A 13706-nucleotide genomic window follows, 5' to 3' on the forward strand; every position below is an offset into this window, starting at 1 on the left:
CATTTATTTTGGGTTGTTCTTTTTGTTTGCAGCAATTAAAGGAACAAAAAAATACAGGAAGCAGAACTAATGAGGTAAGCAGCACTGACTTTTCCTCCCCTCTTTTGGTCCAACTATTTTTATAATATTAAGGACTATTAAATGCCCGATAGTGGGCCAAACTGCCCAATCCCATGGAAAAGTCCTCAAGAAGAAAATGGGCAGAGCAGAGTAGGAACTTGCCATCTCAGGGAAAGCAAGCCCTGGAATCACAGATATGGACGCTGTACTATATGGAAGATCCCAGCTCAGTGCTTTTCCTTTGTGCCTTCCTCCCCATGGCAGCATGGCTCTAACAAGAATTTTTGCCAGTGGCAGAATTCCCTGGGATTGCTCAGTAGCAGACATGGAGGGGACTCAGGAAGTTCCTGCTGCTATGTCCGTATGCTCTTGAGGGGACTCATTATGTCTAAGCCAGGAGACCATCAAAGGTGGACACAGTAACTGCTCCCTTTCCTGCGTAATGACACTTGTTCTAATCCCTAGAAGCACTTAATTTGAATATTTGAAAAATGGCTTATAGGGGGCTTGCTTTTACATTAACCAGTGAATACCAAATGTCATCATTTGGACTGACAGTAACTTCATAGCTTATCCACTGCTGGGGAAATAGAAGGTACCTTACCAAATTGGGTCCCATACAGTATTTAACATAACATCAATCCTAACAGCTTAAAATGTCTTACAATGTTTTAAGGATTTGAGATTAATCATTTAATTCCCTATGATTGTTTTGTAAAGGGTCCACTCATTGTAACAGAAGAACTTCATTCCCTCAGCTTTGAAACTCAGCTATGCCAGCCTGGGCTGGTGGTAGATCTAGAGGTAAGGTTACTACATAGATTAGATGGGGTGGAATTAATTCTGAGTAATTTTATTCAGAGGTTCTAAGTTATTTAAGTACAGTAGAAACTCCTATTTTATGAAATAATTGGGACCTGAGTTCAGTTTTTAGGAATGTCTCAGAATTACAGTAGCTGTGGTGCATAAGATGCAGCATGGTGCACTGTCACTTTTTTGTCCTTCAAGTCAGTACAAAGGAGTTTTCGATGCACTGAAGAAGTGTGCTTGTTCTTCATCAACATTACTTTTGTTGTGATTTTTATTGTCCTCTTGGGGAAAAAATAGTTTGTAAGAGTGGTATTCATAAAATTAAGGTTCTACTGTATTAGAATTTTCAGCATTTTTTCCGCCTCCATTGTTATTTTCAAATACATTGATGATACTTAGTAGTGTCACCACATATAGTGATAGGGCCTTTATATTTTGATTCTTTCCAATCTCAGCACCTAAGTAAGGCTGAGTCTGGTTTGTAAAACCTCACAAAGAACACTCTGTGCTGCAGAAATGGTACCTGCAGTTCCTTAGGTAGCACTCTTCCCTTCAGGTCAGAAATAAACCAGTGCCCCAGGCTAGCATTAGAAGTGCTGCTGGAGGTGCCAACTTTTGAATGAGATGTAAAACTGACTTCTTGGTTGAAGGAATATCCACCAATTCCAACACACTCCCCGAGTCCTAAAAAACTCGGGTCTCTCTCCTCTCCATATGCAAACATAGAAAACATCAACCCAAAAGGTTTGGTAAGTTATAATAATGTAAAAATAGGGAACAATAGAAACTGTTTTGTTAACTTAATTATAGCAGTCTGTACCTGTACTTAGTACATTCCTTCACTAGTGAGTCTGACATGTTTTGTGTTTTTCCTATATATGACAGGATTTCTAAGGATGCCGCTGCTTTGTTAGCATGACCTTTATGAGGTCTAAATACCATTATTAACCTTAAGTATGTCACATTGCCCCTGTCTGGTGTGTACCTGCTACTCTGGTACACTTATAATGCAGCAGTTTTTCATAAAACCACTTCACAATATTGATCAAAATTAGTTGTACAGACATAGCTTCAGTTCATCACAAACTGATAATGTGTCTGTTGTATACGACAGATTATAGTATATATACCTATATCAATTTCCATGTAATAAAGTATACACAATAGTATAACTATCACAAATAATTCCAAAAATCTCTCTCCTTTACAGACCACATCCCTTCCCATTGTTGTGATCTCAAATGTGAGCCAGCTTCCAAGCGGATGGGCTTCCATTTTGTGGTACAACATGCTGACTACTGAACCCAAGGTATTTACAGAATACTTACTTCTATGTGGTGTTGGCATGAAAGATAGATAGGATGTTAAAAGTATAAGTCAGTATCCTGAAACTATTGTGTAATTTACAAGGGAAATGTGGGTTGTCTCTCCATGTTAATTCATAATATTTGACATAATTCATTCTTTCATCTTTATTCTGAAGTTCAGTTCTTATTGGATCTAGGATTTTTGTTGTTGTTTTTGTTTGGTTGGGGTTTATGTTTCTTGTGTGTGCTTTTTTTAAACCAAGCAAAACTGTTTTGTAGTATCCTTTATCATGTTTTCTATACCCATTTTCAGATGTTTGTTTGGCTTCTCCCAGCGCACTGTATATATTCAGTAATTAAATCCACTGCTCTTCAGTAATACGGAATGTTGGGTAAGATTAAACCCAAAGAGAAGTGCTATAGCTTTGTTTTTTTCTCAGAGAACAAGAGCCCATCAGTGTTGTTAACTGCTTCTGCATGGTTAGCTGGACCTTCCATCTATGTAGAAGTCCTCATGTATTGTCAAACTTTAGCATATCTTATGCAAACTCAGTTACTTTTTTAGCATGAGCACAAGTGTATGGTTAAGTTTCATGTGTGTTTAAGATTGTGGACATGGTGTTTTCTCTCTAGAACTTGTCCTTCTTTCTGAACCCACCTTGTGCAAGATGGTCTCAGCTTTCTGAAGTGCTGAGTTGGCAGTTCTCTTCTGTAACTAAAAGGGGACTTCATGCAGATCAGTTGAGCATGCTGGGGGAGAAACTTCTTGGTATGATCCTATAACAAATTTTTCTATATCTACAAGCCCTTTTATTGTGTTCCTTTCTCTTGGTTATATTAAGTAAGTGGATGGACTGCTAAGGAAAAATGACTTATTGCTAGATAAAAATGGAATGAACTTTTCCATAGAAAAAACATGAAAAGCTTGTCTCCCCTTGCCTTTTTTTAAGTCAAATTTTGAATTTTTTAATATTTTTTGGGCAGCTATACTTACTACCATGTTGGACTGTTATGGTTTTTTGATGCAATTATCTACTATTATTACTTTACATTTGGAGAAACTTTTATTTTACACTCTATTTTGTAATGGGTTTTTTATAGCTATACTCCATAGCCCAATTTTAAACTATGAAAATTCAGTGTTCTGTAATGCAGATAGAGGTTGTATTGTGGTCACACACTTAGTGTTGAAGCCATTTCCATTTCTCTACATGCTAAATAGTTTGTATACTCTAAAGGTTAGATCCTACAGATCTCTCTCTCGCCTGGGTTCACACACACACACACTTCTGCTGAGCAAGGGTTTACAGGATTGGGACCAAACCTACTTCTGAGAGGGCATTGAAATATTCCTTCAAGAAATGGGTCATTTAGCCCAGTAACTGTAATTTTTGTCTCAGGTTTTCATGTTACACTTGCCCATACACCAGGACCTACTATATACAGTCGTGACGCAATGCATAAAAGGCACGGCTAGACCAAGAGACCTGTGACAACTTTAAAGAAATGTGTCAAGTTAAAAATCTCCTGCCCTTCCCCCCAACATGTCCTTAGTATTCCCACTTGAACAATGAAAAGGTGTCACTTTCCTGTCTGGTTCTCAGAGACCCTGACTAATTCAATTCGGTAGTGTTTGGGTAAGAGAGTCTGGAAGGATACATTTAATTTAAAAAACAAAATTTTTTATTATTAATTCCCAGGAGCATTCCCATTAGCTTTCAATTTTATAAAGGGTTATATTTAAAAAAACAAAATCTAAATTGGAAATCCCAGCTGTCCAATGTCTTATAAAGCATTTTTTCTAGCTCTAGAAAGTTCTCAAAATATCAAATCTTAAAGGTTAACATAATTTACCATTGTTAGTTTAGATCACTTTTCTATGTTTTAAAATTCTATAATATTTAATAAAAGCAGAATATAGTCATCATAAAAAATAAAGGTTTCCTGGTGTTAGATAGAGAGATGCTGACCACTGACATCTCTCTGTTTGTTCAGTATTTTACAACTTGGGAAATTCCCAAACTGTGATAACCTCCACTTAAGTTTGTAAATAGGTATCCTCCATCTTATCATTACATTACATTAGAGTTATAAAACCTGATCTTAGCACTAGAAAGATTGATGGGAGAATCCTCATTAGCTGTAATAAATTTGAGACTTCCTTCTGTGCTATATGTAGTTCACTGCTATGTGGAGCTCAGCTGTCTGATGATAAAGCCTGTATCCATTCTTCCAGATGTGAGGGTGTACATAGTCTGTGCTGTGATCCTGTGGTTGGTATTGGGAACAGAGACTCATTCTAGATGGACACAGGGGGAGTGGGAATTTATCCCTTGAGCCTGTAACTTGTAGGTTGATTGACTGAAAGTAGGAGTAGAATGCTGGATGGAGTCAGAGTTGGAAAGGCTTGCAGTCAGCAAGCCAGTATGTATAGTTTCCCCTGAGATTCTGGGGGTCCTGTGCCTCGCAGTTGAAAATCCAGTTGTGAATATAGTGGGAATACTTAATAGTAATAGGTAAACGAATATTCTTCCTCTGTGAGCATAGCTACAAATATACACTACTTCCCTACTGGTGATGTGTGCTTAGGGAGATTTTGCATGTTGCCATTGATGTAGCTGAGGCAAATGGGGGCTACAGTTTTCTTTAAGGGAAAAACCACAGACATTTCTTTAAATCAACACACACACATAAGCTACAGGATTTGAAAGGGAAAGAAAATGATTCCATGGTTAAGGGTAGGCTTGGAAGTCGGGATAGGAGGTTTATTCCTCGCCATGATACAAGCTTTCTGTGTGACCTTTGGCAAGTCACTAAAGCTGAAATGGGAATAATACTTGATCTCACAGGATGTTGCAATGATTGATGAGTTAATGGGCCAAATCTCTCTCTCTCTCAACTCACATGGATAGTCCTAATTTCAGTGTGGTGGCTCCTGCCAGTAAATGGAGAATGACTGGACCACATTTCTAGAATTATTTGGAAGATGAAAATGTCTTAGTATGTAACAACAATTTTAGATTATCTCTTTGTATTAGTTCCTACCCTATTTGATTGTTAATTCTTACTGGTGCCTGTCAGAACATAGGTTTGTCATTCGCTACATTCTGCTTCTCCAGAACACTTTCTAGAGGGGCTACTCTGAAAAACTGCATTGCTAGCTCTGCTGCAGCTATTTGAACAGTTAAATCAACCGCTTCCCTTCCTTCTTTTTTACATCCCTAACTGAAACAAAACAAATACTTAGACTTTAATATGTAAATACAGATTGGTTTCACCTTCATAAAGTCTTGAGCCTAAAATGATATTTCAAAACAAACGTCTGAAAAGTCTGTTGGTTTGTTGTTTAGGTCCAACAGGTGGAGGCTCCCTTGATGGCCTTATTCCTTGGACAAGATTCTGCAAGGTAGGAACTGTCTAGTTAACAAGTTAGATAATGAAGACAACGCTTCGACTCCTGTTGTTTGAGGATTCTCTTGCATGGAGTTTTTCTACTTGAGCATTGCACTAAATACGACTTTATACTTTTTTCACTAGGCTTTGGGGAAGGCAAGGGGTGTGTGTGAATATTTTGATTCGGGTATGGTTGGTTCATGTAAGTTATGTGGGGGTGAGGTTAGACTGCCGAGTTCTGTGCCTCTTTTCAGGGACTGAATCTTAATTTCTGTAGAAGTCACCTAGAGCACTTTGTTCTATTATACAACAATCTGCTGTTCCTGGCTTTTATTCCTGCACTTCTGTTTCCCCTGTTAAATCATCAAGTGAAGGAACTTCATTGCTCTTAACTAAAAAGGGTGGTTCTCCAGTGGGCAGGAGCTGGGTTAGGGGCAACACCCAAGGAAGAGCACAAGATAACTCTGCAACGAAGATATACCCTAATATACATGCCTGTGGTGGCAGCAGGTCACATATAAGGTCCTGCAGGCCCAGGTATCCCTTGCCAGCTGAAGCTTATCTTCCCTGTGCCACACAGGCCAGCTTAGGATGGTACCAATGAATACACCTCATCCCAGTGCAGCATCTTTCCTCTTAGGGAGTGGAGGAACTAGAGCTATTAGAGAGGAGGGAAGAGAGGAAACAGCAAAAATAAACAATGAAATAAAAAGAGCAACAAAAAGGAACAAAGAAAGAGGAAAAGTGTTAAGAAAAATAGGAGTGAAGAAAAAAGAGGAAGGAGAGACACTGCAGCTTTCTCAGGACATTGTTATAAGTTCAGTGCATTGTACTCATATTTCTTTTTGTAACATTTGTCTTCCTCCCCATGTACTGTAATTTCAGGAAAATATAAATGATAAAAATTTTCCCTTCTGGCTGTGGATTGAGGGCATCCTTGAACTAATTAAAAAACACCTCTTGTGTCTCTGGAATGATGGGTAAGAATCTTGTATGTTGCTAATAAAGATGAATGGCTGATGATTCAAGCCTTTCGCTCTGTTAAAATGACAGTTGTGATAGGAAATAAAATATGAGTGCTAACAGGGCAAATGAGGTTTGTTCTGGGTCTTTATTGGAAGGAACCAGACAGATCCTCTGCATGTTAGCTGAAGCAGTAGTAAAAAGGCCATGATTTTAGTGAATAAACCCACTGCCCTTCCTTTTAATGCCAAAGGTCAAAGTTCAGATTAGTTTCAGGTTAAGTGAGATGAGCCACCAGCTCTCAACCTACAGTGCAGTGAGCTCTCACCACATCCCAATGCATAACTGAGTTTGCTCATAAGAACAGGAGTTTAGCAGGTGAAGATTGAGGTGCTGTGGGGGAATCTTGTACAATGTTCACTCTTGTTTTAAAAAGTGCATCTGTGAGCCTAATGTTGGCAACAGCTGGATTGACTGAATCCTCTGATACCAGTGATGGAGTCCAGCTACAGCAACTAATTTTTACTGATCAAATGTTGAAGAATTAAAATGTTAATAGTACAGCTCTTTTCCAGATTGAAAAATCAGCTCCTTTAATAATGTTTAGAAACCTTTGCGACTAGGTGACATCAGCAACACTGAAACCCTTTAACAACAGGCTATAACTGCTGCCAGAAATAGTCTCAAAATGAGGTTTTAATCCTGCTTTTTAGTTGTCTGTTCAGATTTGATCTTATTTTACAATCCTGTTGACAGCTCAGATATGATGAAAGGTGCTTCTGATCCTGTGAACGAACCTTCACTATGTATGAAGATTGCTTTCATTAGTTATTGATTGCCAATGACAAACTTTCTTACTATTTTAATGACAGTTTTAGAGTGTTTATACTGGCAAGATAATACTCATATCCAGGACTAACAAACATAGACCAGGAAAATTATGGATATAGCCTTTGATTGAACAAGGTGCTTATGCATGTGAACAACAGAAGTTCTCATGTGCTTCAAATTAGGCAAATGCTTAAGTGCCTTGCTGAATTTGGCCCACAGATATTAGTGAGGTAACAGGGAAGAGTGTGCTGTGTTCTCATCCTGATTTTCTGCTTAGCTGCTACAGATATCTCTGCACTGACTTCTGCCTTCAAAGCTTCCCATTCAGATGTCACCTCCACCCTACATAAAACCCCATCTTTTTCTATATATAATCTCTGCTCCTCTTTGAAAATCTTTGCTCTAATCTTTGCAAACTGATCAGCACCCATTGACACTTACGAAAATCTGGACCCCTCAAACTCCCATTAGGATTAACAGTGGGAGCAACCGGCTGCTGAGTATTTTTGAAGATCCAGCCAGAAGACTTAACTATCACACTCATAAGAGGTTTTTGCTTATTTGTTTGTTTTTAATTCGTAGGGTGAAATCTTGGCTCTATTAAATTTAATGGGAATTTTGCCACTGACTTCAGTGGAGCCAGGATTTCACCCCTAGTATTCAAGGCTCTCTCTCTGTATAATTATAACATCAATACCATCTACAAGAAGAACATCTTACAGATATACAGAGTTGTAAACAACAAATTTCCTCCTTGTTGTGAACAGTGCTCTGTTTGTTAGCGGAAGAGCAGAGGCAGAAGTAAAAGGTACAAACAAACCTTTCTTTTGGACTAAGCCTAGAGGATTTGCAGGCAGGTAACACAATAAAATGATCTATAGGAACAAAGAAGCAGGTTTGTTACATCAGCCACAGGCTTTAAAACACTTATTGGGTTTTTTAGGAAAGCCAAATAGCTGAAAGTTAACTAAGAGGGGCTAATAACCCACTGGAACTGCAAGAGGCTCTGAATCAAACAGATTACAAAAAACAGTCAGAATGGTTGGCACAGTATAAATGGTTTTTGCATATACATGGCATCAGCACTGATCTAATAGGGATCATAATTGCCCCCAAATTGCCTTTTTCATATCTCAAACTGAAGTTTGCCATACAAAGGATTGGGATATATAGTCCTCAAGTGATCCTTTGTAACTGTTACCTACAATATCTGAAATGTTCTTCTTTTAAAAATCTCTAAATATATAATTTACCTTGTAGATTTCTACTGTTCTCTTTTGGGTAGGTGGTGTATTTCCTGATTTACTAGGCTTGCCAAGATACATATTTATCTGGAGTAACGGTGGTTTAATTACAGAAATGAGTGTTTGCATAAAGAAAGAGCAATAGTTCAGAGGACTTTTGAACTCCTAGATAAATAAAATTGAGTTTAAACATTATTTTAAAGCAAAAAAAACAACAAAAACAAAACACACTCTTGCCTCTCCCTCAAACTCTGATCTACTAGAGAAAACCTGGACAATATTGCTAAGTGACTGCGTCAGAGTTATCTCATCCCCAACCATGAAAACACAGATATTGCTAATAGATAGAGGTCATTGTCTTGAGAGCAGTCTCTTCTTCCTAATGTCCTTGTTTTAGACCCTCTTGTGTCATCTTGATGTTCAGACATCACCTTTTAAGGTCTTCACCATCGTGCCCATATAATAGATGTTACTCTGGGATACCCTACTGGCCTACTCTGCCCTGTGCAGGTAAATTAAGGCATCACAAGCAGATTAGACACAGCCCCATATGCTCTCCTCAGAGCTTTTTTCCTTCAAGACCACAAAAATCACTCTAGATCACTCTGAAGCATTATTTGACAACAGATAACTCTTTCCAGAGGGACAAAGCATCATAGTACCCTGCATCTGGTAACCATGGTACAAAGAGGGTGAGAAAGTTAATGTGAGCTACTATGAGAGTCTTTCCAAGTGTAAGAGAACATGGTTTAAACACACAATGAAATACTGGGGTTGAAATAACCTAGACTGTTAATATCTGATCTGGCAGAGATGCACATGCTGTCTGGGAACGGAGCACAAAACCAAAGATTACTGAGAAACCCAAACAATTGTCTGTGATTCCGACAGGAGCATGGGATACTAAAGCAAACACAGCATGTCAATAAGGAACGCAGTGACAATTTTTGTTAATAACCACTCAATACTCTAAGTTAAAACTCCCATCTAGGCCCTGGTCTTGCAAACACACATGTGAGTAAGTTAATTTTACTCATTGAACCGAGACACTGTTTTTTTTGGATAACTGAAACCCAGTTTCTGATTTTAAAAAGTGTTGCAACAACATTTTATAGCATGCTGCACATAGCGAGAGAAAAAAGGCTGAATAGGCAGTCTCTGGATAGCTGCTGCTCAAGGACTAATGAACCGAGGAGCGAGAGTGTGCATTTTAAATTGTGCATTTATGGTGGTGTTATAGCTGCATAGGATGTTATAAACCAATTGGAAAATTCTGCTTTTAGTTACATGAGGTAACCCAATAATAGGCTTTGGATGTACTTAGAAGTAAATGGTACAATTTTTCTTTTAATATTACAGCTGTATCATGGGTTTTATCAGTAAGGAGAGAGAACGTGCTTTGTTAAAGGACCAAAGGCCAGGGACCTTTTTACTGAGATTTAGTGAAAGTAGCCGAGAAGGAGCCATCACTTTTACCTGGGTAGAGGGATCCCAAAATGGTAAGTAAATACAGAGAATAACTTGGGTTTATACCTACATTTTAAAACCAAAGTTAAAAATCCTTGGAGCCCTCTGTCTCCCTTACACAGACTAGCACTAACATGAAATTAACAATCCCATCCGATAAGTGCCAGAGTACCACCACAAGTACAGTATTCCAGCTACAGTCTGGTAGGCTGCTTCCATTACTTCAGTGGGGACAGGGGCATTTCCAGGGAAGTCAGTTTGGCTTGTAAAGTTGTGGAGGACAAATCCCCAAGCCCCCCAGTATCATTCCCCTCTACAGGTTGCCTCCATCCCAAGATGTCCCAGTAGATATCCTTCATGCCCCCCCCCACCGCCCCTGGGTGCCCCCAGCTCTCACTTGCATCTGCCCAAGGTTCCCCCATCCCCAAAATGCCTCTGCACAGCCCCTCCCAACCAGAGATTCCTCCTGTGACCATGCAACTTCCCCGCCCCCCAGTCCTGCTCCCCCACTCCACCTGCACCCAGCAGCTCCCCTGCACCTGTCTCCAGAGGGGGGGGAGAGAAGACACTGTGGGGGATGGGCAGCTGGGACTCCTCTGCAATCAGCTCAGCTCCCTGCCTGACTAGCTCCTTCCCTGCTGGGCTCAGACCAAGGCTGGCTGGGGAGGGGCCTGGGCAGGGCAGCGCAGGGACTGCACTGACTGCAAAGAAGAGGCTCCTTGCATCTTCCTGCCTGTGCTGTAGGAGGCAGATCGCCCCTAGCTGGCAGGAGGCTGCAGCTTCTGCTCTTGCTGATGGAGCCCAGCTACTAAACAGCCTAGAAGAAACTACTGCTGCTGCAAGCCACTGCCTCACCCATTGTTCCTCCTTCTCTGCAGCCTTCCCGCTCCTTCCTTTGCCAGTCAAAGGCTGAGAGGGAGACAGACAGTGTTGTCCCATATCCAAACTTTCAGCTTGCAGGGGGTCCCTACCCTGCTCACCCCCATAATAAAACAGCCATGGTTGTTTAAGTCAAATCAGGTAGCAGGTGATGTGATCTGAATTTTATCTGAAAAGGCTGAAAAGGGCCAGTCTTGTAATTTTCAGCATGGTTTAATTTAAATATATGATTATAGCCCATTTCCAGAGGTGAACACAAGTCACCCCAGTCACTCTGAATAAAACAAGTGAAAAGAACCGTTCTCACATATATTAGGTCATACTTTCCTCTGCATGGAGCGGTACTTGCTTTGGAAATAAAAACTAAATTGTGACAATGCAAATTAGATTTCATTCTGTAAGGCTCTTCCTTCACTTGACCCTCTCTGACTATGTAGGCTCAGCTGTGTTTTTCTGTATACTTTTAACCATGCTTTTGGTACCATCTCTAGGATTCATATCCTTCTTTATTCACTAGAACCTCAGTTCCATTCAGTAGAACCTTATACCAAGAAGGAGCTCTCAGCTGTTACTTTCCCTGATATCATTCGCAACTACAAAGTGATGGCGGCCGAAAATATTCCTGAAAATCCACTGAACTATCTGTACCCAAATATTCCCAAAGACAATGCCTTTGGGAAATACTACTCCAGACCCAAGGAGAGTAAGTGATATCACATTTCATTTGCAGGAGTATTTTGAGGTATTTATTTGTCATTGAAATGTTGGAATACCAGATATCTGTGGTATACAATTAAATGATGGTAGTTGAACCAGAATGGTCAGTGGTTTTTAAACCTCACCTGCTGAATTCTTCCAGTCTAAAATGTGAGCAGTTGTATATTAACTGCTCAACAGGTGAAAAAAAAATGTGGTTGTCCAGAGGCTGTCTATGGGAAATCTGTTCAAATTGAAAAATGTGTATGTGGTAGTTTCAGGCCATACAATTGCCCCAGAGTCTGCCTGCCATATTTTGTGGTTTTACAACCTAATGCCCCCACTAGAAATTAAATCCATGTAGCTGGCACTCATGTGGGGCTGTATTGACTTCACGGGGTGGACACTGCTGCCTGCATGGATCAAGGCCATGTTTTCCTTTGTTTTTCCCTCCCTCTTGCTATGTGGGAAAAGTCGCACAAGCAGGGGGAACCGACTTGACATAGTCTTCTTTAATGCACAACGGCAATCAGCTGGAAATATAGCCTGAGTTTTTGTAACAGTAGCTGGTAAAACGTTTTCAGGAAGAAATGTCATTTTTGACACTGCTCCTTTAATTCATATAACAGATTTTTCACAAAGTGAACATTTGCTAAGCAGAGGTGTATTTTATTTTTAGCCTCTGAGCCTATGGATTTAGATGGCCCCAAAGGGAATGGATACATCAAGACTGAATTAATCTCCGTATCTGAAGTGTAAGTTTGTACAGAAGAGTTGGATTTCTAAAAATTGGATAATATTTGAAACTACAAAAAAAGTGTGCATTTTAAGAGTGTTAAAGATGTACATGATTTGCTATTAGATCTCTCGCCCCTGCTTTGCTAAGCCCCCTGGGTAGGAAGACACCACAATACACAGAATAGGAAAAAAGCTACTATATTAAAGTACAAAATGTAGAAATATTTTTGGCAGTTTACAGCTGTTTCCCATACTTGATTTTTCATAAAAATTAGTTCTCTCAAGTTTTCTTCGGACTAACGTGACCTATCCTGACTTGATTGTAGATCAGTGTGTATCCCCAGCCACACACTTCTGATTCTTCATTGTATTAAAACCACTCTTGCATTCCATAGCGTGAAACATTGTGTCTCAGCAATGCAGTTAAGAAGGGCTGGGCTTTCTAAGCAGAACACCCTCGCTTGTGGAATCTCCTGCTGCTGGTGGTCTGCTAAAGTGAGAGCTGTTGATCTTGCAGGGCAGGCTACACAGGGATAAAAGACCCATGGCACAGCTGTGGCTGGCTCAGGTCAGCTGACTTTGGTTTCCAGGGCTAAAAATAGCTGTGTAGATGCTTTGGCGCAAGCTGGAACCTGCATCCTTGCAGGGTCTACACAGCAATTTTTCAGCCTCACAGCCAGAGGCAGCTGACCTAGACTTCCCTGGGCTTTTTATCCCTGTGTAGATTTAGTGGCAATAGGATCCATGGGCACAGGGGTCTGCACCCATCCTGAGACTTCAGCGGTACTGTGCATGGGGCCCAGGAGCTCCATGTAGTGGATTCTCTTGCTGAAAGATGGTATCTTCCTGACAGCTCACGTTTGTTCAGACTGTGTAATTAACATCACTGCAAAATGAGTTAGATGTAACTTTGCTGAGTCACCCAACTTAGTGACATCTACCTACTTGTTGCCTTTTAAACTGAATGAGAGGCACCCAGAAGCCATGGTGAGGGGCACATGCTACTAAAAAATCAAGTAAAGTGAAAGGAGTTTGAAATGGGAAATGAATTGACATCAAGGGTGCTGCTTGTTCACTGGAATTAATGTTAATACACTGAAGGTTTGTCCCTTCTCTTCTCCCCATGTCAGTCACCCTTCTAGACTCCAGACCACAGAAAACCTCTTACCCATGTCTCCTGAAGATTTTGATGAGGTGTCTCGAATGGTGAGCCCTGCAGAAATTGATACTGTGGTATGTTTTTTGTTATTTTTTGCGGGGTGGGGGGGAGATGAAAGGGAGGAAAGAGGGATGGATATGGAATTTTGCTTTTAAAAGG

At 40.2% G+C, this 13706-nt stretch overlaps 1 protein-coding gene across 4 annotated transcripts in view; it reads left to right on the top strand.

The window, feature by feature from the left end:
- The window catches only part of STAT1 (signal transducer and activator of transcription 1), a 40661-nt gene that overhangs the window by 23264 nt on the left and 3691 nt on the right, over nt 1-13706 (top strand). For 3 of the 4 annotated variants that reach the window (XR_012656631.1, XM_032763338.2, XM_032763337.2), the window contains exons 14-23: nt 33-74; nt 781-864; nt 2081-2179; nt 2811-2946; nt 5528-5583; nt 6456-6550; nt 9968-10107; nt 11472-11657; nt 12330-12405; nt 13519-13621. Coding sequence is in view for 3 of the 4 variants with exons in the window: in XM_032763338.2 (XP_032619229.1) it covers nt 33-74; nt 781-864; nt 2081-2179; nt 2811-2946; nt 5528-5583; nt 6456-6550; nt 9968-10107; nt 11472-11657; nt 12330-12405; nt 13519-13621 (1017 nt within the window). In the remaining variant the exon portion in view is untranslated. The remainder of the gene's footprint in view (nt 1-32; nt 75-780; nt 865-2080; nt 2180-2810; nt 2947-5527; nt 5584-6455; nt 6551-9967; nt 10108-11471; nt 11658-12329; nt 12406-13518; nt 13622-13706) is intronic. The other variant, XM_032763340.2, reaches the window with a different exon arrangement.

This window comes from Chelonoidis abingdonii, chromosome 10 (assembly GCF_003597395.2).
Source record: "Chelonoidis abingdonii isolate Lonesome George chromosome 10, CheloAbing_2.0, whole genome shotgun sequence".
Lineage (NCBI taxonomy): Eukaryota > Metazoa > Chordata > Testudines > Testudinidae > Chelonoidis > Chelonoidis abingdonii.